This window comes from Triturus cristatus, chromosome 4_1 (genome assembly GCF_964204655.1).
Source record: "Triturus cristatus chromosome 4_1, aTriCri1.1, whole genome shotgun sequence".
Classification (NCBI taxonomy): domain Eukaryota; kingdom Metazoa; phylum Chordata; class Amphibia; order Caudata; family Salamandridae; genus Triturus; species Triturus cristatus.
In genome coordinates this window covers 94,761,485-94,789,454 of record NC_140585.1, presented here as the reverse complement: position 1 = coordinate 94,789,454, position 27,970 = coordinate 94,761,485, and the positions used below count along the sequence as shown (strand labels likewise).

Sequence of the window (27,970 nt, the reverse complement as noted above, 5' to 3'; positions counted from 1 at the left end):
GCACAAATGATACATATTCACACCTCCACACGTCATTTGTGTGCTGTATAGTTTTCTCAGTAAGACTGTATGTCTGCGCAAAGTAAGTGTCTATTTCAATGGAAAATGTGCTGCACGTGAATGACAATGCACTACCACACAAAGCTTTCTTTATATAAAAAAAATCGCCTCTTCTCATGTCCATTAAAGGTAGGTGGGTTGAAAAAAAAGTCATTCTAAAAAGTAGGTCATGGTTCTGAAACGTTTAGGAACCACTGCATTACAATGAAAGATCCCTCTAAAGCTGGACTGACGGTCACTCAAGGGAGGAACAAGGTGCATAATTACAGGACTGCAAAAGACCTGTGTCTCAGAAACTAAAAACTCATTTGACCACATGCCATATTTAACAATATCTACAACTAAAGATACTAAGGTGGTGTAGGGCACCTGTGTACAAGAATATTATTTGATTTGCAGCCTCTTCCTGCTGACACATGGCAAGGAGATAAGTAGGAAAGGCAGCAAACGGAGGCAGCAGATCACTTGCTAATGAAGGCGAATGGGTCCATGGCTTTGTTCATTTATGCACAGAGAGATCCACATCGCTCTGAACTTGTACATTTCTAGGGGCATTGAAAAATGGAGCCATAAGGGATGCTCCAGCTCAAAAGTTCAAAGTTTACTTTAGTATGGATCACCCGGTAAATGATGTCATAATATACCCTTAGAGCCCGAAGTAGTGATATCTATCGGCCATTAACGGTTCGACTCGGGCCTTTATCAAGGGAGCAGGCCCTTTATGGCCAGTAGAGCCAGCCATGGAGGGCTCTAAGGCTATTGAAACATTCCTCCCCTAGAGGGCAGAAATTTGTAATTTGTAAAAGTACAGCCTCACAGAGTCCCAGGGGGTTGAACACACATTGGAATGTTTCTGCTCTGGGCTTCTACCAGCCATTAGAATCCTGGAGCACTCCATTGCACTCAACATTCTAATGTTCTAGTATGTATCGTAATATGTCTTCACACCCTCTCAGATCATATGACTGAACTTTCTATAATTCTTACTGGGTAAAGAGAACTCGCTTTTCACTGAATGCCCCTATAAAAGATGTAGGTGCGGTCCAGGTGGACTCCATTTTGCCGAGACCGGAACACAGTTATGGGAAAATGCCAAGTTTATTATCTGCCAAGCATTGTTTATTTGTTTGGCATGGAAAAAAGTGAGGGTTTGGAAATGTAGTAGCATTACAAAATGATTTAAAATAATCACAGAATCTTTGCATGAAAGTTATGAACATGCACTCAAGAATACAGATTATGGGTCACTGGTCCAGCTCCTGGGTTTTCTTCACCTCCCTTGTAAGTTTGTAGAACAGCATCTATTCATTCGTTCATCTGTGATTTCCTAGAACCATGTGTTGCTCGCACTCCTTGGGAACCTTTAAGGATAAATGACATGGAGAACATATTAACAGACACATTCATACACAGAACTGAGGAAATGAGCTTTGAGAGAAAGCTGCGAGGTTGTCAAGGCTCATAGGATGTCATCTTCTCCTAATTCACAAAACCTTAAGTTTGAACTTTGCTAATTTTTGCCTGATTGTGATTCAGAAAGCCTGTCGAGAGTACTCCTGGAGAGCTGAACTAAGACTTGAATAACCATGACAACTAAAATGTTCTTTTTGTAGAATCACAGTAAATGCACTTTTTTGCAGTTGGAACGTGACACAACTAGTGTTTTTTTACCCATGGTTCTTCCTTTTTTCTGTAAGATGAGGAACACATTATTCTCTGCGGAGAAGCATCTTCCTCTCCTATTTTGACCTTTTCAGTTTCAATCCTGAAAAACACTGCTGCCTTTGCCCTGAGAAAACATTTTTTTAAACATGCAGAAATTCCTGAAAACGAGTGTGGGTATCCACCATTTTTTGGACTGGTTTGACAGTGCAGCTGTCGCCTGACAATTATGTGAGAATCACCAGGAGAGGGGCTTTGGCTCGTGCAAATGTTGTGAGCCTGGAATACATGTTTGATGGGGCAGAATTTGTGAGCTTTCTTGAAAAAAATGTTTTGCTCTCCACAGAGGGGTTGTCATTTTGATCATTTATGCAACTGACAGATCTTGAACTTTCAGGGGCAAACACATGACACTGCAATGTTATTAAAGTGTTCTGGATAACTAGATGAATTATGGTGTTTTTCTCCGGCAGCAGCACAGATAGAAGAAGGGAAGTCATTTACTTGCATAGAGTTTCAGGTCTAGCATGACGGTGCAACTTTCACCTGTCATATGAACCTATACCAATTTATTCTACTGTTCCTTACTTACATACATGTCAATTCTGATACTAACTACGTGTAATGCTGCACACTACCATGCAAAATTCCTTTAAAACCTGTCCTACTGACTGATCAAATGCTTGTTAATGATGGGCCCACATGAGAGCACCAACAAAATCAGCCATTCTACATACATGCCTTCCTGATTCATTTCATACTACATACATGCCTTCCTGATTCAGGTGGGAGACTACCGATTTCAAGGCTGGTATCCTGCCTAATGATCAAGGCTAGTCTCCCGTCTCCCAAATCCTGCATGCAGAAACCCGATTTGGAGTTTTGTAAAACTGCCAAAAATAAAATGTTGATGCCTGTCACACACCTTCCAATATCCCCCTTCGAGAAATTACCTCTCCCAACAAATGTTAACATTTTGTCCTTAATACTTGGACAGGGTAAGAAGAACATAGAAAAGCCTTTACATTTTACTTCTGGCAGTCTTACATAGCACAAACAAAAATAGAATTTACAGCTCTACTTTTGTTTGGCAGATTATAGAACACTGTCTTTGTTTGCGCTATGGTATTACATTGCCAAAAATGAAATGCTGTTTGTCTGTCACCATACATACCAATAGACCTGATTCAGGTAGATTGCCACTGCATAAATACAAAGAGGGAAAAACGAGGAGAAATAATGTTGTTTCTCCCTGTTGCGCCTCCCCTATGCCACCCCTGTGAAGGCGGAGGCTTTTGAAACATTCACAGGTTTATGAAATCTCATAAATCTGAGAATGTGTCAAATGCCTTGGGTCTTACATGGGAACACTCACCTTAATGCCCATGGCATACCTCCCTATCACAGGGTGAGACAATGCAGCGGCTTGTGCTGCGTTGCCCCAGTCCATATTTACAAGGTCATGAAAAGTCAAGCAGGGTGGCTATATCTGGCCTTGTAGATATGGCCCTGCAGTGCACGCCTCTGGAATATCATGATGTTCCAGCGGCGCAGGGGTCTTGTAAATGAGGCCCATAGTGTGCTAAATTAAACCCCGGGATCCAGGCCCTGAAGAAAGCCCTAGACCGCACAGGGGCTAAGAAAATAGATGAAACAACTAAACCTATTTGGCAGCGGGATTAATAAATACCTTTTAAATCCCTTTATACATTTTTTTTTATTTCATCATAAAAACTTCTAACAAATGCTGCTTGGGCTATCTAGACAGATTTTAACTGTCCGTTGGATGCCAGGACCATAATCAGTAACTCCATCATAAGCAACCCCATAAACCTTTGGGAGCACAAATATCCACATAAAAATGCTGGATGGATTGGAGACAAACTCAATGATGTAGCATGCCACATCAGATTGGTTGGTGAGGGTTTGCCTCCAATTTATTTTCCGAAAATCCCACACCATATCTCTGTAAGCTCTCACTAGTTAACTCCAGTACCTCAGTAGTCACCTCTACCTTCAAATTGACATTTGTTGATTTTGTAGGTAGTGTTTTTGAAGCGCAGTCTGTACATACTGTTTTTGCATTCAGAAAGATTTTTCAAAGAAGCCTCTGTTGTGAATGGTCGGAGCACTCTCTGCTCACATCTGCTTCAGTTAAAACATTCAGATGTCAGCAAGTATGTATAGTTGCCATGGACTACAACCCTTGTATTACTCCTGGCTTGGAGACCCTGACACTAGCGCTTTGGGACACCTTTGACTGTTCTTGCTATGCTTGGTCTCAGTAGTCATGAAGGCAAAGCAAAATCAGGAAATTAATATTAATTACTCACTAAGCCCTGATTACATTCTGTAGTTTCTACTTTTTGCCCATTTCCCTTGCAACCTGTTAGAAATGGGGGACAATGGTTTGCACCTTTGTCCAAGTAGGGACCATTCTTCCGAGTCAAGGTAAGGGGGATACACTTCTTAAATAACCCCTGCTCACCCCATTGGTAGCTTGGCACGAGCAGACAGGTTTATCCCAGAGACATTTGTTCATGCATACAGTAACTCAATGAAAACACTACAAATGGACATCACACCAGTTTTAAAAAATAAGCAAAACTTTAAACCAACAAGACCAATCAAACATACAATACTGCAAAAATAGTTAATTTCAAAGATAACCTTAAAATTGTAGAAATATCTACAAAGCACACTTCTTCCGAGTCAGTAGCTCCGTCTGGGGCTACCGAGTTGCTGAAAACAACAGAGGCTAACAGTTCCAGATGAACTGCGTCAGTACGGGCCAGCTGAAGCGTTGACAGACTCTTGAACAGTACCTTTGTCATTGCAGCAGACGCGTTGGTGCGAGTCGGTCCGGGCAACCGTTGTGGTTAGGTTTCAAAATAGAAGAGGTGCAGGGTGCAGTACCCTCATGACACAGTGAAGGCTGCGGCTCCATGACGATTGTCCAGACGGCGTCGGTGAGACCAAGGCTTACGGTGCAGGGTGAGGCAATGCTCGATGCGGTGCTGGCAGGTTGCAGTGCAGGCGACGGAGCGGGTCGATGTTGGGGTCGTGCGACGGTGTCAGTGAGGTCCAGGCAGGGTGAGGCGAGGCGGTGCCCACAGGTTGTGGTGCAAGCAACAGCTCGGTGACGATTGTCCAGACGTCAATGAGGCCAAGGATGTGGTGAGAAGTGCATTGGGGCCTTCTGAGGTGCCTTCTTGCATGAAACCATGCAACGGACTCAGTGACAGAGTTGGCTGCTTCTTTCTTCTGCAGCGGCTGAAACCAGCGGTTCCAGAGACGGTGCCCAGAAGGATTGTGAGGTCTTTGCTGTTCAAGAGACCTCTTGAACAGAGTGCAAGCTCCACTTCCAAGCCCTTGGAAATACTTTTTCAAGCAGGATACACACACAGCTACTGCTGGCCAACTCCAGACAGCACACAGCAAAGGGGCAGTACTCCTCCTCCAGTGTCTTCCAGCTCTTCTCCTTGGCAGAGGTTCCTTCTTGAAGTACAAATGTGATTTAAAATTCAGGGATCTGGGCCCCACTTATTATAGCACACATGTCTTTGTTCTCTGGTGGCAGAGAAGCTCTTTGCCCAGCCAAAACCAGTTCTGTCCTCTCTGGTGCAGCTGACCGGCAGGAGGTGGAGACTACATTGTCCAAGGCAGACCAGGCCCATTCAGATGTGAAAGAAATCTCCTCCCCCTACTCTGAATGCATCCCAGGCCTGTTCAGCCCAGCCCTGACTCATTCAGGAAAGGCAGGAAACAACGACAACAACACCACCACCCTGCTGGACAACCTCGCCAACCTCGGACTCAAGCAACTGGTGAACACCCCCACCCACTACGCCGGACACACGCTTGACCCAGTCTTCTCCTCCAGCAAGTACATCTCCTTCAGCCACTCCACCGGACTCCATTGGACAGACCACAGCTGCGTCCACTTCAGCTTCAAAAAGACCACGACCCACCACCACCCGCAACAGGTTCCGCGCAGGAGCTGGAACAAGATCACCACCGACCAGCTCACCACATCACTGAGCCAGAACCCTCCCGCCAGCTCAACGGACCCCAACCAAGCAGCAAATAACCTCACACAGTGGATCACCAACTGCGCTGACGACCTCGCACCTCTGAAAAACCATCCCAGCAGGCCCGGCAGCAAGAAAGCCTCCTGGTTCAACGACGACCTCTAGAAATCCAAGAAGAACTGCCGTACCCTCAAGAAATCCTGGTGAAAAAACCCGACTACAGACAACATGACCGCCCTCAAGCACGCCACCCGCAGACACCACCAGCTGATCCACACCACCAAGAAGACAGCATTCTAGGAACGACTAGACAACAACGCACACAACAGCAAGGAACTCTTCAGCATCGTCAAAGAGCTCTCCAACCCCAGCGCCGGAAACAACAACATCACTCCCTCACAGGACCTCTGCGACTCACTCACCTCGTTCTTCCACAGGAAGATCGCCAACATACGCAACAGCTTCAGCGCACAGACCACGCACCCAACCACCGAGCCGAAGCCCCCCACCACCACCCTACGCCCCTGGACCCCGGTCAGCACCGAAGACACCATCCACACGATGAACACCATCCACTCCAGATCACCAACCGACCCATGCCCGCACCACGTCTTCAACAAGGCCGACTCTTCATCGCACCCCAACTCCGGGACATTATCAACTGCTCCTTCAACACCGCCACGTTCCCGGAGAGCTGGAAGCATGCCGAACTCAGCGCCCTCCTGAAGAAACCATTAGCAGACCCCACTGACCTCAAGAACTACCGCCCCATCTCGCTCCTCCCTTTTCCTGACAAAGTCATCGAGAAGACCGTCAACAGACAGCTTGCCGCCTTCCTCGAGACGAACGGATCCCTCGACCACTCGCAGTCCGGCTTCCGAGCCAACCACAGCACCGAGACTGCCCTCATCGCGGCCACTGACGGCATCCGAGCCTTGCTCGACAATGGGGAAACAGCGGCCCTCATCCTCCTGGACCTCTCCGCAGCGTTCGACACTGTCTGCCACCACACCCTAGTGCAGCGCCTCAGCAACATCGGAATCCAAGAGAAGGCACTAGAGTGGATCAGCTCGTTCCTCGCCGGAAGAACCCAGAGAGTCCGCCTCCCCCCGTTCAGATCCGAGGCCACCAAAGTCATCTGCGGCGTACCACAAGGATCATCACTCAGCCCCACCCTCTTCAACGTCTACATGAACCCCCTCGCACGCCAACACAACCTCAACATCATCTCATACGCCGACGACACCAAGCTGATCCTTTCCCTCACCAACGACCCAGCCACCGCCAGAACCAACCTACACGAAGGGATGAATGACGTAGCCGAGTGGATGATGAAGAGCCGCCTGAAACTGAACTCAGACAAGACAGAAGTCCTCATCCTTGGATCATCACCCTCCGCCTGGGAGGCCTCCTGGTGGCCCCCTGCCCTGGGCAGCGCACCCAAACCAATGGACCACGCACGCAACCTGGGCGTCATCCTGGACTCCTCCCTCTCGATGACCAGACAAGTCAACGCCGTCTCATCATCATGTTTCAACATCCTACGCATGCTCCGTAAGGTCTTCCGATGGATCCCCACCGAAACCAGGAAGACGGTCACCTAGGCACTCGTCACTAGCCGACTGGACTACGGAAACACCCTCTACACCGGAACCAAAGCCAAACTACAGAAAAGACTCCAATGCATCCAGAACGCCTCCGCACGACTCATCCTGGACATCCCCCGACACAGCCACATCTCCGGACACCTGAGAGACCTGCACTGGCTCCCAGTCAGCAAGAGAATCACGTTCCGACTCCTCACCCACGCACACAAGGCCCTCCACGACCTGGGCCCCAGGTACCTCAACAACCGCCTGACCTTCTACACTCCCACCCACCAGCTACGATTGACCAGCCACGCCCTCGCCGCCGTTCCACGCATTCGAAGAGCCACCATGGGAGGAAGATCTTTCTCCTACCTGGCAGCCAAGACGTGGAACACCATCCCCATCCACCTCCGTCTGACCCAAGACCACCTCTCCTTCAGGAAGCAACTCAAGACCTGGCTGTTCGAGCAGTAGCGGACCCCCCTCCCCCAAGCACCTTGAGACCCTCCGGGTGAGTAGCGCGCTATACAAATATCTTGATTGATTGATTGATTGACACACATGAACACCCCCCAGTGGCTGGCTGAGAGAATGCACATCCCCAGTCTCTGTCACACCAAAGCCGGACAGTCAATACACAAACCTAACAGAAGCACACTGGATGGCTAAGCAAGAAAATACCGCCTTTCTAAAAGTGGTATTTTCAAACCCAGAATGTAAAAATCATCATTACCAAAAAATGCATCTTAGATTCTGAGTTCAGGCATACTAAACTCCATTTTCCTATCTTCTTCCCATGGGAATTTATACTTATAAGATGTTATAATAAACTCACCATTCTATCCTATGGGATAGATGGCCTTTCAGTAGTGAAAACCAAAATTGGCAGTATTTCACTATCAGGACATGCCGCACACATCAGGGCATGTCCTACCTTTCCCATTTACTGCACCCTACTCACAGGGATACCTTGGACCTACCTTAGGGGTACTTTACATATAAGAAAGGGAAGGTTGGGCGTGGCAAATTAGTGCACTTGCCAAGTCGACATGGCAGTACCAGACTGAATGAATGAATGAATATAACATTTGTAGAGCGCGGACTTAGCCCAAGGGCGTCATGGCGTTGTATGCAGAAACTGGGGCTGCAGACAGAAAGACATGCTCATACCGAGGTGTGAGAAAAAAGCCAGGTCTTTAAGGCTTTGCGGAAAAGCAAATGGGACACCTGGCTCGAAAGCTCATCTAGGAGGGAGTTCCACAGTTTAGAAGCAGCCATGGCGAAGGCTCTCCCTCCCTATTTGGCCTTCTTGAACCTCGGTACTGTTAGCAGATTTTTGTCTGAGGACCAGAGCAGCCTACTGGGAACATAGTGATGGACAATAGCCTCAATCCCCTCTGGGCCTGAGCCATTATAGGCCTCATGAGTCAGGCACAGGGTCTTGAAGAGGATCCTACGGTCCACAGGAAGCCAGTGCAGCAGCTTAATAGAGGCTGTGACTGAGTGATATTTTGGAAGGTTCAGCACCAGCCTGAAAACTACACTAACAGAAGGTCTTAAGTCCAACAATAACGAACACAAAGTCACGTGATGCTGCAAACACCGTGCAAACCTCTTCAGATAGTTAATACATCACTGAGCCAGAAGATTAAGAGTCCATCAGCCCACCCTTGTTGGCGGAGCTTCGTCATCTGAGACTCTCAGGGGTCGAGGTCTGGGCCCCCAAATTCGAGCCAGCCGGCCCTATTGGGTGCCCTAGCCAAAGATCCCAAGATAGAAAAATCTCCTGCCACAGTGTGACATATAACTTTTGAAGACTCAAAAAAACATATGCAGTGCTCTAAAGTGAAAGTGCTTTAAAATGATTACGTGGTCAAAAAATATGCTTATTAGGAATTGACCAGGTGTCATATCTAAAAACCAAAATAGTCATAAACAACTCCGACTATTTCCTGACTTGGTCTCGTGAGGTCGACATGTTTCAGCCGATAAGGTCGACTGACCCGGATTTCTTCAGGACCTAATTTCGATAGTATTCAAGGCTACTGCAGGATATATTTTAGTGAAAATAGTGTAAAGAAACAGTGTAGAAAATAGTGTAAAAAGACAACGATTATCGAAGATAATTATGATATTATCATAAAATGAGTGTGTGGCTGGAGCCACCCTACCAGACTAGCAAAGTTTTTGCTTAGGTACTGTCACTTTATCTTCTTTCCCAGCTTTCTGTGGGAGGAAAGCCTCACCTCACCCGGCTGACTGCTCGGTGAAGGAGGCACAGCTCTGTCCGTCGATTCCTCGAGCTTGACAGCACCAGCCTGGCCACTGCATTCTGCACCAACTGCAGACGCCGCACTAGACCCTTATTAATGCCCAGATAAAGTGCATTACAATAGTCCAATCTGGATGTTACTGCACACAGACCCTGCAGTCACAGGTCTGAGTTACATTTACAGGCTGCTCATGTGGGTGGCACAATCAGTGCTGCAGGCCCAGTAGCAGCATTTGATTTACAGGCCCCGGGCACACACAGTGCACTGTACTAGGGACTTACCAGTAAATCATATATGTCAATCATAGAATCACCAATCCATAACAATAATTTACAGAGGGAACACTTGCACTTTGGCACTGAATTGCAGCGACAAAGTGCCCAAAGCATCTAGACCAGCAAAAACGAAGTCCAACACACAACAAAATAACAGGAGGCAAAGGCAAATAATACAGGGGAAACCCACCCCAATGATGCCAGGTCTAACACAACCATTAGATAATAGTAGGCCGATTAGGGGTTAACTACGGGATAAGGGGATTACCCTTATGTGATATCACTGTATGGTCAAAGGGCACGTGATGTCACTCGCAGTGCCCCTGGTATGTTTTTTTCTTAATCTGCTGCCATGATAGCTGCTGACAGGCCCAGCTCCTGAATGTAGTTTTGGGTGATGCTGAGAATGGACAATGTCTTGGCAGTGAGCTAAGTAAGCAAGATGATTGATTGATCAAACTTTAGTAGATTTGGTGAAGATGTTTTGGGGAATTGTTCCCCAAAGGGGTATGTGGCTCAAGTGGAGCATCCAAGGTTGAGGAACAGTGTAGCACATTGTTTTTTTTGTAATTTTCAAGCTTCAAGTAATTGGACGTTGGACAGGTTAGTGTTTATGAGAATTCAATAGAAGTGGGAAATGTTTAGATTGGATGTCCTTGCAAACAGGCTGAAGACGTAGGTTTGGAAAATCTTTGGTCAATTTTTGCATTAACAGGGATAAATGCATTTCTTGAGGTTTGGAGGGGTTGGAGGGTGTGGTTCATTAACCTTTCCTTCCATTTGCCGTTATATTAAGGATGATGTTAAGGGTTTGCTGATGGAGGAAACTGGCTGCAGTAGTCTCAGGTCTTTGGTGGTCTCAGGCATGGTTCAGAGTCATGATGAAGATGTGTTTGGATAGTCACCTTCTTCTGTCGTTCCCAGAGTTTTTCAAAAGAACTGCCTGCAAGGTGCATGAACTTGTGTCATTATGACAGTTGTTGGTCGCTTGGACAACTTTGCAAGAGGCGCTACTAAGCGATACTTAGATTTCTGGATTTTAGGACTAAAAGAGCATATAGGCTGGTTTTGCCAAAATGGTTATGCTGTGTATTTGAAAACAGACATTGATCCACTTTCCTTTGTATGTTGTTATTGTATAAATTGATTGATATGTACACATCTGCTATTGCAGTGGGGCACCAGGAAGCGAATGGAATGTTTGTAGGACAGAATGTTCTAGTGAGCAGATTGTTAAGAAGTGTGAGGGTTGCAGAGCCATGAACTTCAAGATGTACTTCTGTATCTGATGAAAATTGTATGTTGGATCTCTTAGAAAGTTAGAATATTAATGAGAGGTTATTATGTTGTTTGCCTTTGTTGAAGATTGCTATTTTGTTATATTTGGTATCATATAGGAAGGTGTTCGATATTGCAGTTTTGGGTATTTCTTGTAGTGTAGTGAAGGAGTCTGTTTTGCAAATAACTAACCGTTGTGTATGAATATTTTTATCCGATGTTTTAGTGGAATGAGAAGTTGTGTGTGATGGGCTATATGGGAGTACAAAAGATAGATGCAGAAAGTTAGCTATTTAGGAGTAATGACGTTGGAGATTCCCACAGCAGAGGGCTAAGAAATCAGGTTTTTTCTCTGCTTGGAGAAGGCAGATGGTTTTGCATTAATTGTTTTTATGGTATTGCTGAATTATTGCATAGTTCCAAGTCAATTATTTTGCTGTTGCTGTGAGTGGATCTATCGAGGAAGATTGTAAAATTTAACACACATGCTTTCAATAAAATCAAAATTTTCCCCGCATCTGGCTGTGCAAAATATACTTTAGCAAATGTTTATACCTACACTGTATACACAAAGAGATTATTGGCAGATGTAAACGCATTTACAAGGATGTAGTTCTGCACAACAAGTGGAAAAACACCCTTCTACCCCACTCAAAGGGAGACAGTTTAAAGCATGATTTTCCTTGAATGTTTGGGAACACCCTCATCTATGGTCGTTTCTCAGCATTATAACCAATGGGTGACAGCGGAAAAATCCACTGGCACCACAGGGGGTAAGAAAGGTAGATGTATGGATACCTCCTCCCAAGTATAGACTTCTCTTCAAACAATTGTATCCAAACCCAACATGTTATGTTATGTTATACCTGACTTATATAGCGCACGTACACCGGATTGGTTTCTTGGCGCTGCTCGGGTAGGTGATAGGTAATAAGTTTATTCAAGTGATTACTCGAATGCCTGTTTAAAGAGCCATGTTTTTTTAAGTTTGCGGAAGGTCGTGAGATCTGTACAGGATCTGATCTCTAGGGGCATAGAGTTCCAGTACCTAGGATCAAATGTGGCGAACCTGGATCCGCCAAATCGTTTCTGTTTAAAGGAGGGTGTTGCCAGGAGGTGCATGTGGGTGGATCTCGGGTTACGGGTTGGAATATATCTGTTAATCAGGCTGTTAATGAATTTGGGGTTTCTGCCATTCAGGGATTTAAAGATGATGCAGCCCATCTGAAGGCGCATCTCTGTGATATAGGGAGCCAGTGTAGTTTCTTCAGGAGGGGAGAGACGTGTTGGCCTCCTGTTGTTTTCCTGCAGAATCATTCTGGTCGCCTGGCTCTGTATCAGTTGGAGATGCTGGATAAGATAGGCCGGGATGCCAAAGTAGTTAGCATTGTCAATATGCAAGATCACCATGGCGAGGATTGCCTGCAATTTTGCTTCCTGAGTTAGGAACCTGCTGATTTTCTTTATTTTCCTCAATTTGAAAAAGCATGTAGAAGTTACAGATCCAATTTGGGTTTTCATGGTGAGGTCATTACTGACTGTGACTCCCAAGGTTTTGGCATGTTTGGATGGAGTCGGTGGTTGTCCCAGTTCTTTAGGCCAGAATTGGCAGCTCCAGGGGTTAAGTGAGCCTCCCGTGAGGATCAGTTCTGTTTTATCCGGGTTTAATTTCAGTTGGTTGCTGTTCATCCAGTCACGGATGAACAGCATTGTCGACTGGCATTCGTGGATGGAGGCCGGAGACTTATTGATAGGGAGTACCAGTTGGAAAGATGGCTCCTAAAGCCTCTAAAACTCCTACTGGTGGTATATGCCACAGTTGCGGAAAGGAAATAATTCCTTTTGTTGTTTAACCCTCACACACCCTATTGGTGTCATGCTTCATCATCGGGTTCACCCAGACTCCTAAAGGTCTGGGTGGGCTCAACCGTTTTTCAGGGAGCTCTTAGGAGATGTAGGCCAGGGGGATTTAAAGATTAAAAATCCTACTACTGCCCCAGGTATCCATTTAATAGGGGGGATGTAGTGGATATTTAAAATTATTAAAAGCGGGTCTTATCAGAGATTATGGTCCTAAGACCCTTCAGATTTGCCAACAAAAGTGCCACTTTTTTCAAATCTAGACTCAAGAAATATTTCCCAAACTGGATACTTCTTCCCTGAACCTCTTGTCTATTCCTAAATATAACAAGAAAGGAATGAGCAGCATTACATTTTCTGTACAGGCACCGACTACTTGGAACTCTTTCCCTCTTACTACTCGGCAGGGTCCTATTACCTGAAGTTTAGACAGGCATTAAAGACCTTGCTATTTCAGCAAGCATAGCAGTTAGTGTAATTTCCCATTATAGCTTCTAATTGTGCTACCTCTTTTGTAACCCAGCACCAAAAAAATACATAGGGTTTGTACGCGCTACAAATTATTTTTAACATAACATAGCAAGGTAAATTTCAGCAGGGCAAGGCAGCCAGCTGAATCTGAAAGGAGGAGGTGTCGTCATCTGGAAGCTGCTGGACAGAGTTGCGGTGAAGATTTCAACATTCAGGCTTAGGGCCAGATGTACGACCATAGCATTTTGCGACTCGCAAATTGCGATAAATTGCGAGTCGCAATTTGTGAGTCGCTAAATGCTATGTACAACAGTGTCTGAGACACTGTTTGTGATTCCCAATGGGGTCGCAAATAGCAGGCCTCATGAATACTAATGAGGCTGTCGCAATTTGCAACCCCATTGGGAATGGATAGCACTCCCAGGGATTGTGGCCTTCTGGGGTCAGCAGACCACCTAGTGTGGGATTGCTTTTAAATAAAGCAGGATTTTTTTTTTTAATGCAGCTTGTTTTCCAAGGAAAACAGGATCTTTTAAAAAAATTAAAATGAAACTTTTCAGTTGTAGTTTTTAAGGACAGGCAGTGGTCCCTCGGAACTTAAAAAATGTTGTGCATACATTCCCAGAGGGGATGGGGTCCCCTGTAGACCCTTTCCCGTTTGCAAGTGCTTTACCACCCTTCTAGGCTGTTTGTATTTTTTTTATGTATTTCATTGGGTTTCCAAAGTACAGGTGTTGCATTAACAATTACATCAGAATTTACAGTTCCGTTTCATTTATGCAAGTTTTGTATACAGTATTGTGCAATAAAACAGATCCGTCTACAGAGTTAAGGCAAAGTCAGATATTATATGCAAGTATGAACTGTTACAAAGTAAAAGAAACTTTCCAAAACAAGAAACCAACTCCTAACCTCCTTCCAGAAGCTAGCATAAGAGTACGTGTCCTGTTTAAGTGTGTACATGCGGTTGAGGGTGCACAAGGGACCTTGGAATGGCAATGCATTGGAAAGTGCACAATGTGCTTGACACTTAGGTGGAAAGAATAGGTGTTCCTTTATACCTTTCAGGCTAGGGTATGTGCACAGAATTGCTCCAGCAGGTGAGCCCAATCCAATGATTGGCTTCTTAGAGAGCCCTCTATATTCCTCTAGCCTCAGTGCCTCGCCATCCGCGGAGGCCCAACGAAAAACCTCCTCACCCCAGGTCCCCCTCCCTAGGAGCTCATTGTGACTTCCAGCATTGGGTTATCATTCTTTTCGCTAGTAGTAATGAAAGGTCGGTAAAGTGCCAGAGCACTTTAGTTGTTTTAGGCACCGGAGTCAGACCCAATATACAGGTGTCTAAGGATGAGCAGGAATGTAATCCAGATAGGTGAGAGAGGCTCTCTGAGACTTCGCCCCAAAATCTTGAAAGTGATGGGCATAATCAGTTGAATGTATGACATTACAACCCATACATTTACAACGCATGCTTTACAACACAGTTTTTACATCGCAACATCCTTTACAACACATTTGTTTACATCCAATGCCATTAAATTGCATTTTTAGAAAGCACCTTTACAACGCATTCCATTACATCGCATTATACCATTACAACTCATACCATTACAACACATACCATTACATCGTATTTAGGGTAAGTGTTGGATAGTGTAGGGGTAATAATTACTATTCTAACTCCAGTGAGTGCAACAGTTGGGTAAGTTTTGGATAGTGTAGGGGTAATAATTACTATTCAAACTCCAGTGAGTGCAACAGTAGGGTAAGTGTCGGATAGTGTAAGGGTACTATGCGTTGTAATGTTATGCGTTGTAATGACTTGCGATGTAACGCCAGCTTTGTAGTGACATGCGATGTAATGACATGCATTGTAGTGACATGCAATGTAATGGCTGCGCTGTAATGACATGCGATGTAAAGGATTTTGCGATGTAATGACTGCGTTGTAAAGGTTGTTTCCCTAATCAGATCATATGGATAAATTCCACATTGGGTGTGTGACAACATCAGCATTCTGAAGAGGCCGCATGGTACATAGTATGTAAGTTGTGGGAGTTAAATATGCTCTATGTAATATTGAAAACTGTACAAACTTAAACTGGGTGTTACATGAAATTTGTTTTGGGTATTCAAGAATAGTGGCAATTCCTTGTCAGACAGGTCCCTTGCCAAGTCAGAATCCCAATTCTGTTTGAGGGGAAGTAGTGAAATAAGAAGATGGTCTCTCAGCACACGACATAGCCAGAGTACTAAAAATGGGGTAAACAGCCATTCCAACGTGGCTGCTACCCTGCAAGTCATTACATCGCATGCGTTACAACGCCTGCGATATAATAACGTGTAGTCACTACTACGCATACCATTACATCGCATGCGCTTTTACAATGCATGCGATGTAATGGCTAGCCACATAATTGTGAGGAAACTGAGGCTGTTCCGTTTCCTCACAACAACGTGCACCGCCCCTCAGATGATGCTGGAACCAGGAGAGAGGAACCACGAGGAGAGAGAGGTAAGGGGGATTGCACTTGGGGTGGGGGGTACTTTTTTAGGGTTTAGGGTAGTGTCGAAGTAGTCTTGTGATGTTTGTGTAGTGTAGGGCTGTGTTTTAGGATTTAGGGTAGTGACGGGGGGTCGTGCACGGTAGTGTTAGTGTGTAGGGACCGGACTGGGGGTAGTGGGAGGGTTGTGCTGTGGGTAGTGTTTTAGGGCTTAAGGTAGTGTTATGTTGTTTGTGTAGTGTAGGGTAGTGTTTTAGGGTTTAGGGTAGTGTCAGGGTCATGCAGGGTAGTGATAGAGTGTAGGGACTGGACTGGGGGTAGTGGGAGGGTCGTGCTGTGGGTAGTGTTTTAGGGCTTAGAGTAGTGTTGTGATGTTTGTGTAGTGTAGGGTAGTGTTTTAGGGTTTAGGGTAGTGTCAGGGTCATGCAGGGTAGTGTTTGAGTGTAGGGACCAGACTGGGAGTAGGGGAGGTTCATGCTGGGGGTAAAGTTTTAAGTTTTAGGGTAGTGTTGTGGTGTTTGTGTAGTATAGCATAGTGTTTTAGGGTTTAGGGTAGTGTCGGGGGTGGTGCAGGGTAGTGTTTCAGTGTAGGGACCGGACTGTGGGTGGAGGAGGGTCATGCTGGAGGTAGAGTCGGGAGTCGTGCAGAGTAGTGTAGTATTATTGTAGGGAGAGGTCTAGGGGTCAGTGGAGGGTCGTGCAGTGGTACTACATTAGGGTTTAGGGTAGGGTAGGGTGGAGTCACTTACCTTGCAAACATTTACCATGAGTATACCTTTACCACGCATGCCTTTGAGTTGTAATGGCATGAGTGGTAAAGGCACAGTCATGGTAAAAGTTTGCCTTGTAATGGTATCTTGTAGTAATTGACATTGCGTAGTAATACCCGCGTTATAATGGCATGCGTGGTATTGCTATGCGATGTAATGAGTCATGTTCTAAAAATGGCTCCCATGACCTAATGTGTGAAGTGCATGAAGTAGTATATATGTGGGAGGTTCCTTGTTCTCTACTAACCAGTGTTGCGGACATAGTGGAGAATGCTAGCGTGGGTTAGAAATAATGTGTCAGGTACCCCGTCGGTGTGCACAAACTTAGCGTGAGGCATGACAGCTCCATCTGCAGACAGGGATACGACTGTCGTCTCTAAAGTCCGCTCCCAGGGGGCTAGTCTGTGAGTCGTCAATGTGCCTGTAGCTATTGGTAGCCCACAGAGTGGAATATTTGGTGCATATGGGGTGGACGTGTTAGTGTATTTTAGTGCCATTTTCCTGTAGTGTTTAGCGTTTCTTAACAACAGTGAGTCTATATGCGGTATTGTGGACTCGGGGCATTGTAATGTATATAATTTCCCTTGCTGTAGTTGCAAGGGTGTATAACCAATCTCAAATAAGTTGTGACCAGCCAGCCAGTGCGATAACCATTGTAGTAACCCAGCTATACAATACGCTTTAAAATCTGAGCCTGTTAGAACTGGGGGTCTCTAGTTGGCAGAGGTAGGTACCTTTGACCAAATAGGGACCCTTGCTTCTAGTTAGGGTAAGGGGGATCCACACTATAGATAACCCCTGCTCACACCCTTGGTAGCTTGGCATGAACAGACAACGTATCCCAAAGGCAATGTGTAAAGTATTTGTACCAACACTCACAGTAACACAGTGAAAACACCACAAATGGACATCACACAAGTTCAGAAAAATAAAGTATCTTTATTTAAACTAAACAAGACCAAAACAAACAAAAGTCCAACATACACAGTTTAAAAAATTAGTTCTAGAACTTGTACTATAGAAATCTATGGATGCGTGACTTTGCACCAAAGTACCTGTAGATGCGACAAAAGTTCCCAAGCCAAACAGCTGCAGTGTCGGAAACCAAAGAGATACAACACTCCTGAGACCCTGAGGAGGCGATGCGACAGCCCCGTTGTACGCAGTGAATGGGTTGCGCCGAGTCTGGTCTGTAGAGGGAGCGATGCGTCAAGTCTTCGTGCTAGTTCCGGTTTGCGTTATGCGTCAGGAAAGCGTCTCGCCCAGGTGGGATTCATAGGTCTTCAGGATACGACAGCGATCGGTGCAGTGGCGTTGCGCGGCGTCAGTCCTCTTCAGCCATGATCCCTCGATGCATCGGTTTTTGCAGCAGCGACAGGCGCTGCGACGATCTTCGCCTGCGGCATGGCGATCCGATGGAAATCTTCTCCCGCTGTCGAGATTCACCGGTGAAACGTGCTGCAAGAAGAGCGGTGCGACGGGTTCTGCAGTTCTTTTCACGCTTCTTCTTCTTCCAGCTGCCAAACAGCAGCAAACAACCTCCAGAGGCCCTACCACTGGGTCAGGCACTCTAGGCAGGTCAGAACTCACACAGCAGGGTACAGGGGAGCGGGGGTGAAGTCCTTTTGTTCCTGGGACTTCAAAACAGGAGGCCAGCTCTCCTCAGGCCCTTGGAGATCTTCTTCAAGCAGGGGACACAGCACACAGCAAAGTCCTTCTCCTTTCCTTGGCAGAATAGCACCTGCAGGTTAGCCCCAGAACACACAGCAAGGGCAGACCTTCTCTTCAGTTTCTCTAGCTCTTCTCCTCAGCAAAGGTTCCCCTTACATTCTAGAATGATCTAAAGTTCAGGGGTTTCAGCCCTCATATTTATACTCCAAAAGTCTTTGTTCTCTAGGTGTAAAGGGTTCTGGACCCAGTCCAAACCAGTTCTGGGTGCACTCTGCCAGTGACAACTTCTTCCTTTTTTAGTGTGGGCCAGGGTAATCAGACACACCGCAGGGGATGGAGCCAGCATTGTGGAAGGCAGGCACAGCCCTATTCAGACCCAGGTGCTACTCCTCCCACCACTCCAAATACAGATCAGCCTACTCAGCCTAGTGCTGAGTCACCCAGACTCCTGGAGCCACCCCAGCCCCTGTCACTCTGAAGCCAGACAGTCAATCCACAAACAGGCAGAGGCACACAGAAAGGTTGAACACGAAAATAGCCACTTTCTAAAAGTGCTATTTTCAAACACAGATATAAGAACCATCCTTCCTAAAAGATGTGTTATTAAATTATGAGTTCTGGGATACCAGACTCTAATTTCTTATCTTACTCCTATGGGAAGATATACTTGTAAAACTGTTACACAACATTCCTCACTCTGTCCGATGGGCAGGATAGCCTTTCAATAGTGAAAAACAAAATTGGCAGTATTTCACTATCAGGACATGTTACACACACCAGTACATGTCCTACCTTTCACATACACTGCACCTTGCCATGGGGGGTACCTTGGGCCTACCATAGGGGTGTCCTATGTGTAAGAAAAGGGAAGGGTAAGGCCTGGCAAGTGGGTGCACTGGCCAGGTCGACATGGCAGTTAACAAAGTGCACACAGGCACTGAGGTGGCAGGCCTGAGACCTCTTTTAGGGCTACTCATGTGGGTGTCACAATTAGTGCATTTGAGTTACCAGCCCTGGCACATTCAGTGCACTTTACTAGGGACATACTGGTAAGACAAATATGCCAATCATGGATAACCAATCACAATACCAATTTACTCAGGGGACACTTGCACTTTGGCACTGATCAGCAGTGGCAAAGTGCCCAAAGCATCTAAACTAGCAAAAAAATAAATCCAGCATAGTACCAAAAACACAGGAGGTAGAGGCGAAAACTCAGGGATAATCACGCAAAGGATGCCACGTCTAACAGGGCACCCTATTCCTCTTTGTTGGCAATTGGAGTTTAGACTGGCTAATCCTACGGCATCCTTCCCCCTAGATCAGGTGGGAGAAGGAGGAGGACGGATTAAAGGAGCCAGCATTATACCTGACCTATCTACTTTTGACTGTACCTGTTGTGCATAAGAACTCTGGTCAGTTAGCCACAATCACTCCAAGAGTTCTGCATTCCGAACTCTGGCCTCACTCAGCTCTGCCGCCATTGCTACATTATTCTGGTCTGCTACCTCTAGAGATTGCAATTTATTCTCCTGCTCTGCTACATTTCGGGTGACCTCCCGCCTGCTTCTCAGTACCGCGCTCTTTGAGACTCCGCGGATCACCACTTTAAAGGCCTCACATTCTATTGAATGTGGGGAGGCTGTGGCCACAATTTCAGACAAACAATAAGTGATTGTGGAGGACAAAGTATTCCTGAATACAGAGTCTTCTAGTAGTTGGGGCTGTATGCGCCCAATTGGAATCGGGAAGGAACACGACCCCAATTAAGCGTATTTTCAAGCAGGTTGTGGTCTGATATAGTTTTACCTAGAGCATGGGGATGCGGATAAAAAGAGTATTTTAGCATACCATTGTTATTGACTTACTATGCATTTACCAGGTCCCACCCAGACACCCATCGCCACAGTAATTTGGCTTTGTGTATTATAGCTGTGCTCGGGAGAGGCAGGTGAGAGCGGTCCAGGCTAATATCAAGTACTGCGTTAAAATCCCAACCCAGTAGCTAGGGATATTGTGCCCATCCCACCAATTCAATGGACAGGCGGGCTAAAAAGGCATCCTGGTCCAGGTTAGGTGTGTATATACATCCTAGTACAATTTGTCTCCCATTAACTGTGCCTCTGAGCAGCACATACCTTCCTTGTTGTCAATCTTTCATTCTAATACTGCAAACTGGACCCCAGCCCATATCTAGACTGCTGCGCCTCTTGACAATGCAGAATAGGAAGTGTAATGTAGTTGCCCTCTCCACCGTTTACTCAGTTTGAGGGCCTCAGTAGTCACCAAGTGGGTGTCCTGGAGGTCTACTATTTGTGTGCTGCATCTATGTAACTCTGCCAGTATTCTATGCCATTTGTGGATTGAGCCCAAACCCCGTACATTCCAGGTAATGAAGGTGTATGATTTAGTAACTGTCGACATGAGGAGACTGCAATAGTAGAAAATAATTGCACAAACCATCAGGAGGCCTACCCCTAATGTTACCATATTACATGACCACTACAAACACTAACAACCAAGCAAATCCCCAATACTCGGTCAAGCGATTCATCGGCGCTCGCCCAAACATTACAAAATCCAGGAACCATTTTAACTGTGATCTAAGAAGTGAATTCTCCTTAGGGGTGGGAAAAGAGCTCCTATGAAGCATGAGATTGTGAGTTTCATACAGGTGATGATGCTGTACAACACTGTCTAGACCCAGGGTTGCATACAATAAAGCCTTAAACACAATCTCTTAATCCAGATACATTATTAAAGTAGAAAGAGGGGACGCTGACATGACATGTAAGATAGGGAGCATTCAGCTGCAGTAACCTTTGTAACACTCGATTTACAACTGTAGTGTGTATTCATTCAAACACTAATTTCCACCAGGACTAACCAACCTTGACCCAAACAACTGGTGGTGGACGGTAGTAAAAGGATATCTCCGATATCATTAGTTCAGGGGATCATTACTTGGTTGAGGGGACTCCGAGGGGAACAGAGCCATGCTTCCCCAGTGCATTAGTTTATGAGGAACTGGAGCTGATGGGCGGGCGGGTGGAATGTAACATCGATGTAGAGCGGAGCTCTTCCTGTCGACCCTCCAGGGCCAGCCTTAGAGAGAGAACTCAGCTGACACTGTCCTGTGAAACAAGCCCTCTTCTACGTCTGCGCGGGGAATGTTGCGACATTGGTGGTGCCTGTGCGCGGCATCTGCCAACCCCCACCCTCAAGGAGTTGGGAAATTGCTGTTCCAACCAGTCCTAAGCACTCTCGGGAGTATCAAAGAAGTGGGAGTGTTGATCATGGAGTACTTTTAATTTAGCCAGGAAGAGAAGCTCAAGAGTGAGCCCTCCTGCCCGAAGGTGGGTTTTAATTTTCTGCGCTGCACCGCCATGGTGCAGTCAGGAAATATTGAAACTTTGATGTTGGTAACCATTTTGGGGCCTCTGTCACAGGCAGACTGTAAAAGCAGGTCTCAGTCTCTGAAGTTACACATTTTTGCTATGATTGGGTGTACATTTGTGCTGGGGATTGGTTTCCTAGAAAGGCTCACAGTGCGCCCTCTCCACTGTTAATAGATCCAAGAGTCCTGTATGGGCCACGCTGACTTAAGCCATTCTACCATGAAGAGTGGTGTGCGGGGGAGCCTCCAACCCCTCAGGGAGGCCCATTATGCGCAGGTTATTCTGTTGGGACCTCTCTTCTGCATCATCTGCACAGGCCTTTGGTAATTCCACCTGGTGGTGTAGCTGTGAGAGTTAGACAGAATGTTCTTTGGAGTAAGGGGTCACCTTATCCAATGCTGCTTCATTAGCCTTGACTCGATCTGATAACTTGCGACTGTCGTCCTTCAATAGGTTAAGCTCAGTAGTTATCACTCACAGCTGTTGTGCTATGGCTGTTCTGGACTCATGAATCTCTTGAAGGATCATATCCAATTTGTCCATAGTGGGGGAGGAGAGGCAGCTCCTTAAGGCATTGAGAGGGTGGAAGAACCCTCTGACGGGGAGGAGTGAGAGTGAGCTCTTGTCATGGGTGTACCCGTCCTGAGTTTTGTACGCCCCATGGTTGAGGTAAGGCTGACTTCAATGTGTAGACTCAGTGAAAGAAGACCATGAGAAAGGTGCAGAAGAGGGGATGGACTTGGTGAGCTGTTTTCTCAGGATGGTGCAGGCCAGCATAAGCTGCTAGCGTGGTGGCTCTGGTGGGAGAGATGAGATAGTAAGCGCTGATGATCGCTGCTGGGTCAAATCCCATGGTAGCGCTGTGGCAGGGTAGGAGGTCCCCCCTTTCGATCAGTGTCTTTGTCTGAAGGGCAATTTAACCTTGTGGTGGTGGTAATGAACAAGAGGCCACTCTGCTTAAAGTGGACCAAGTGGACCATCCCATTGAAGTCCAGTAAGTGGTGGCTTTCAAGAATGTCACAAGTTAGAGTTTCTATGGATATTGATAATGTTAAGCGGCCCGGTCTGGCACAGGCCTCTGGCTTGGAGTTTCTCCAGGCCTGTAGATTGAGCAACCCTGGGAGAGCCACCCTCAATGTCTGCAGGGATGTGGAGGTGTGCAGCAGAGTAGTGTAGGTTCCTCCTCTCGGGCAGCCCCCCTTCTGAGATGCAGATCACAGTCTTTCAATTTCGAAGCTGGGGCCTTCCAATGCGCCACAGGTCGAAGCAGTGCCTTTTCACTGCCTTTGTCTGAGGGCCTGGTACCCCCCTGGCTCCCAGGCCAGTCACTTCCCACAATCTCACTCAGTGTCCCAAGCTCTGCTTACACCACACCGCGGAGGGGGGCTCCCGACTCTCAGGCCGCCTTCTCCAGCAGCTCGTCGACATCGAAGCCGGAGGCCAGAGCCATGGATGTAATCCCAGGAGAGGGGGGGGCCTGTCACAGTACATGCATGGTGCGCTGGAAGGCGAAAGGTGGAACGCCCTCAGTCATCCTCCAAGTCTGCAGCCGGGGCCTCGGCTTTCGATCACTGTGGCTCAGCACTATCAGTTGGGTGGACCTCAGTAAGTTTGCTACGGCTTGAGCAGCACGCCCACCCACCCATAATATTGACAATGGCAGGGGTCATCGCCAGGTAGCTGCTCAAGACCGCAGAGAGCTGCCTACAGTTTTTAGCAGCAGTCGGATGCCGCAATGCGGGGGAATTGTTTCATAGGCCTCTGCATACCAGATGGCTTTTGGGCACCACAGCTTAGCTCTTCTTCTGTTGTCTGGCCTCGATCCAGTTCCTGGCTTGCACTTGCCAATGCCTCTATCCCTGGTGGACACTCCAGGGCGTTTTCCATGTCCTGATCACCCAGGATTACGTGGGAGTTGGACAGGATTTTGTTCCTGGGTCGGGGAGAGTGTTTCTAGGATAGTGTTGCTAATGCGAGCACCATGTTAAGCTTCCCGCCATGCCCCCGTCTAGGCTGTTTGTAAATGAGGCGAGCTGCTTGATTCTGAAATGTATGAAGTTTAGTGAGTAAATACTTCCTGATAGAATTGTGAATTTGGTTGGATGAGAGGCAATATATAGGAACAGGCACTTAGGTACACAAGAACACATAATAACAAGCATTTACAGATGAGTGTATTTTTGGTCTTTTTATTCTTTGTTGCGCTTCAAATGATACATTCAGCCAACACGTTTCGGCCAAACATGGGCTTCTTCAGGGCAGTATGATATTGCCACAGACGTGTTCTTTGACGCGTATGTCCAAGAAGATTAAAGTGAATCCTAGTGCAAATAGGCGAAGCTCACGGTAGAGCGAAGTTATACGGGTATTTTAGAGTTTGGTGTTCTTCTAAGCGGTATTAGCCGCAAATGAAACCCGGAACCATATCTGTAAACGATGTCCTCAGGCTAGCACGGTAGAAGCTTCTACCGTGCTGGCCTGAGGACGTCGTTTTAATCTTCTGTAAATGCTTGTTATTACTAGTTCTTGTGTACCTAAGTTCCTGTGCCTATATACAGGCTCTCATCCAATCCAAATTCACATAGTTATTTTTGTGATCTACAAGCAGCAGATCATTTGAGGTAGGCAATACGATACACAATTTGTGACTAGTTCTGGTGGTGCAGTCATCTATGACCCGTCTGCTTCCGAATCTTTCCCTTCACTCCCTGATAGACTAATACAGAGTGAGTTGGCATGATTAAATCGGGAGATAACCAATGCCATAACAACTTAGATCAGACCTTTGAGGGTGAGAAATCTGGCTATTTTTTTATCCTTCAAAAATGTAAAAAACAGAACGCAATTACTGACCCTAACTAAGGTCTTAAACAAATCTCATTGTTGATAATGACTCCCAGACTTTTAGTTATTTTATTAGCATCCTCTCCTATGTTGACAACACACAACTCATACTCTCAATCGCAGACAAGACCCCCAACACAAGGATCAAATTCACCACCTGCACGACGCAAGTTGCCTACAGGATGAAGTCCAACTGGCTGAAGCTCAACACCAATAAGATAGATGTAATGGCTTTCATTAAGAACACATCACCTTGGGACTCTGCCTTGTGGATATCTGGCCTTTGGTCTACCCCACCACCCAGACCAGGAACCTCAGGACCATTATGGATAGCAGACTGGACTGGACCAATCAAGGTAATACGGTCACAGCATCGTGCTTACACAACCTAAAGATGCTGAGGAAAATTGTTAAATTGCGCACTTACAAAACCCACAAAAACATCACACTCGCCTTCATAACAAGCAAGCTGAACTATAGGAATGCCCTCCATTACAGAATACGTTAGGCAAATTACCAGATGACTTTAAACCACAAAGAACGCTGCAACCAGACTCACCCTGATCCTCTGAAGAATAACACAACTCACAGCACACCTCAGGGAGCTCTGCTGGCTCCTGAAACACAAACGCACACAGTTCATACTTCTCAAGTAAATCTTCAAGGCACTACAAAACCTAGCCCAGGCGAACCTGAACAGTCACATCTGCTTCCACCATTCCCGTAAAACATCTGTTTTACTAGACTCCTACTCACACACATCCTGTGCAGACAGAGTCACAGACCCAGAGTTCAAGGCTTCCCCTATATTGCTCCTAATGTATGAATTAATCTCCCACTTCACATTAGAGCCCCCTTCTCTTTTCTACGGTTTCATAAGAAGCTGAAAACCTGGCTATTCCCTAGGTGGGTCTACACACACAGACAATCTCAGCGCCAGGATACCGTCTCAGCTGATAATGCACTCAACAAATATGCATAACATAAGATTACTGAATAGCTATTGGGGCAGGGGCAGAGGTTCCTTAAACTCAAAGTGAGGAACAAAGACATCAATATACCTCACTAACAAGTAGTGACGGAGGCCTACAAGTGTCCGAGTGAGGCCTTGAGTGTGTTCTCACCCAATGTGTGTGATGTCATATTTGTGATCAGGCTAGCCAGATAACCATGGTTATGTGGGTATTTTTGGATCGTGCTTCCCTGTAACTAATGGCTCAAATTTCAAGACGCCTCCTTATCCACTTGTATGTGAATAATGACCAGTCAGTATAAACAGTTTCTTGTAGTACGGCACACGTGGGGTTCCTGGTCCTGAAAAACCATACAACGTATTGTGTAAGGGCTGGGTGTCCCCAAAGAGAATAACCAGGTATATAAGGTGATTAAGTGTAGGAAAGCCAAAACAACAAGAAAAGGGCCACAAAGAACATAGCAAAACCTAGAAATTGAGAGGAAAATAGTGGTTGCAGAAGAGGGATTGGAACAAGGGGGAGCCTGTGAGGGGCATGTCCACTAATGAAAGAAGTGTGGTTATAATAATAATAATGCCTATTTTTGAAAAGCGCAAACATATCACCCATTAAGGTTTCAAGACGCTGGGGGCTGTCAGGGAGACTAAGTGAGCTACTGCCAAGAGTCACAAGATAATGAGCTGAGCTGCCGGCGGCACCAGGAATCGAACCACACTCTGAAGTCAGCCGCTCTGCCACACCTCTCCCAATGGTTAAGTGCAAAAAAATTAAAGCTGATAGAATTAAATGTATTCATTGAGACAGGTCAGGTAGCACATATTCTACTCAATTTAAACAGATATGGAGAGTGTGAAAATATGGAAGGTATGTGTATGTGCATGCGCACAAAAAATCATTTTCAGGAAAAAACCTCTTTCCTGGGTGTCTCAGTTAGGTTCGGAGGACAAAGTGAGAAGAACTGCGAGGTAGTTCTTTCTAGAGTATCAATTAAAGAAACAGAAACTGTAATATTGAAAGCACTTCAAAAGTTGGAGGCAGGGAAGACTGGCAGATATTATGCCTCCCAATTAAAGTGAACATCCAAGATGTGTAAAACTTAGAGACATTGGGCCCGATTCACAGAACTAACTTAAGACAAAATCCTAAACTTACTACCATTTTGATATTCACAGAAGGCACTTACTCATTTTGGTATTCACAGAAGGCACTTACTCATTTCAGTATTCACAGAAGTTAGGAATCCTAACATTAGGACTCCTAAATGCCTTCTGTGAATACCGAAAGTCTTAAAATTAGGATTTTTCTCAGTTTAGTAATAGTATAGTTAGGACTCCTAACTTTAGGACTCCTAAATGCCTTCTGTGAATACCGAAAGTCTTAAAATTAGGAATTTTCCCAATTTAGTAGTAGTATAGTTAGGACTCCTAACTTTAGGACTCCTAAATGCCTTCTGTGAATACCGAAAGTCTTAAAATTAGGAATTTTCCCAATTTAGTAGTAGTAAAGTTAGGACTCCTAACTTTATGACTCCTAAATGCCTTCTGTGAATACCGAAAGTCTTAAAATTAGGATTTTTCTCAGTTTAGTAATAGTATAGTTAGGACTCCTAACTTTAGGACTCCTAAATGCCTTCTGTGAATACCGAAAGTCTTAAAATTAGGAATTTTCCCAATTTAGTAGTAGTAAAGTTAGGACTCCTAACTTTATGACTCCTAAATGCCTTCTGTGAATACCGAAAGCCTTAAAATTAGGATTTTTCTCAGTTTAGTAGTAGTATAGTTAGGACTCCTAACTTTAGGACTCCTAAATGACTTCTGTGAATACCAAAAGTCTTAAAATTAGGATGTTTCTCAATTTAGTAGTAGTAAAGTTAGGACTCCTAACTTTAGGACTACTAAAGTGAGAAAAATCCTAATTTTCAGACTTTCGGTATTCACAGACGGTATTTAGGAGTCCTAAAGTTAGGACTCCTAACTTCTGTGAATACCGAAGTGAGTGTCTTCTGTGAATACCAAAATGAGTAAGTGTCTTCTGTGAATACGAAAATGGTAGTAAGTTTAGGATTTTGTCTTAAGTTAGTTCTGTGAATCGGGCCCTCGGAACCTGCAGCAAAAACTATGCCATCATACGTGTGTGCTGTCACTGTGGGATGCACGTGTATATCATACTGTATCTAAGATAGCGCTGGATCTGGCTCTCTCTGCAGGGTCACTCCAAAACCTTTTTTTGGCCTTAAAAACCTGTGCATTTTACCACCGCTAACTAATGCTAAAGTGGTTGTGCTCACTCTCTTAAACAACTTTTGATTGA

The 27,970-nt window shown here is 45.7% G+C and overlaps 1 protein-coding gene across 2 annotated transcripts in view; it reads right to left on the bottom strand.

Annotated features, from left to right (window-relative positions):
* Positions 1–1,145: 1,145 nt before the first annotated feature.
* Positions 1,146–27,970, bottom strand: part of LOC146839637 (uncharacterized) — a 590,171-nt gene continuing 563,346 nt past the window's right edge. For both annotated transcript variants that reach the window (XM_085650371.1, XM_085650372.1), the window contains one exon: positions 1,146–1,421. In XM_085650371.1, coding sequence (XP_085506497.1) covers positions 1,388–1,421 — 34 coding nt within the window. In that variant the 3' untranslated portion in view covers positions 1,146–1,387. The remainder of the gene's footprint in view (positions 1,422–27,970) is intronic.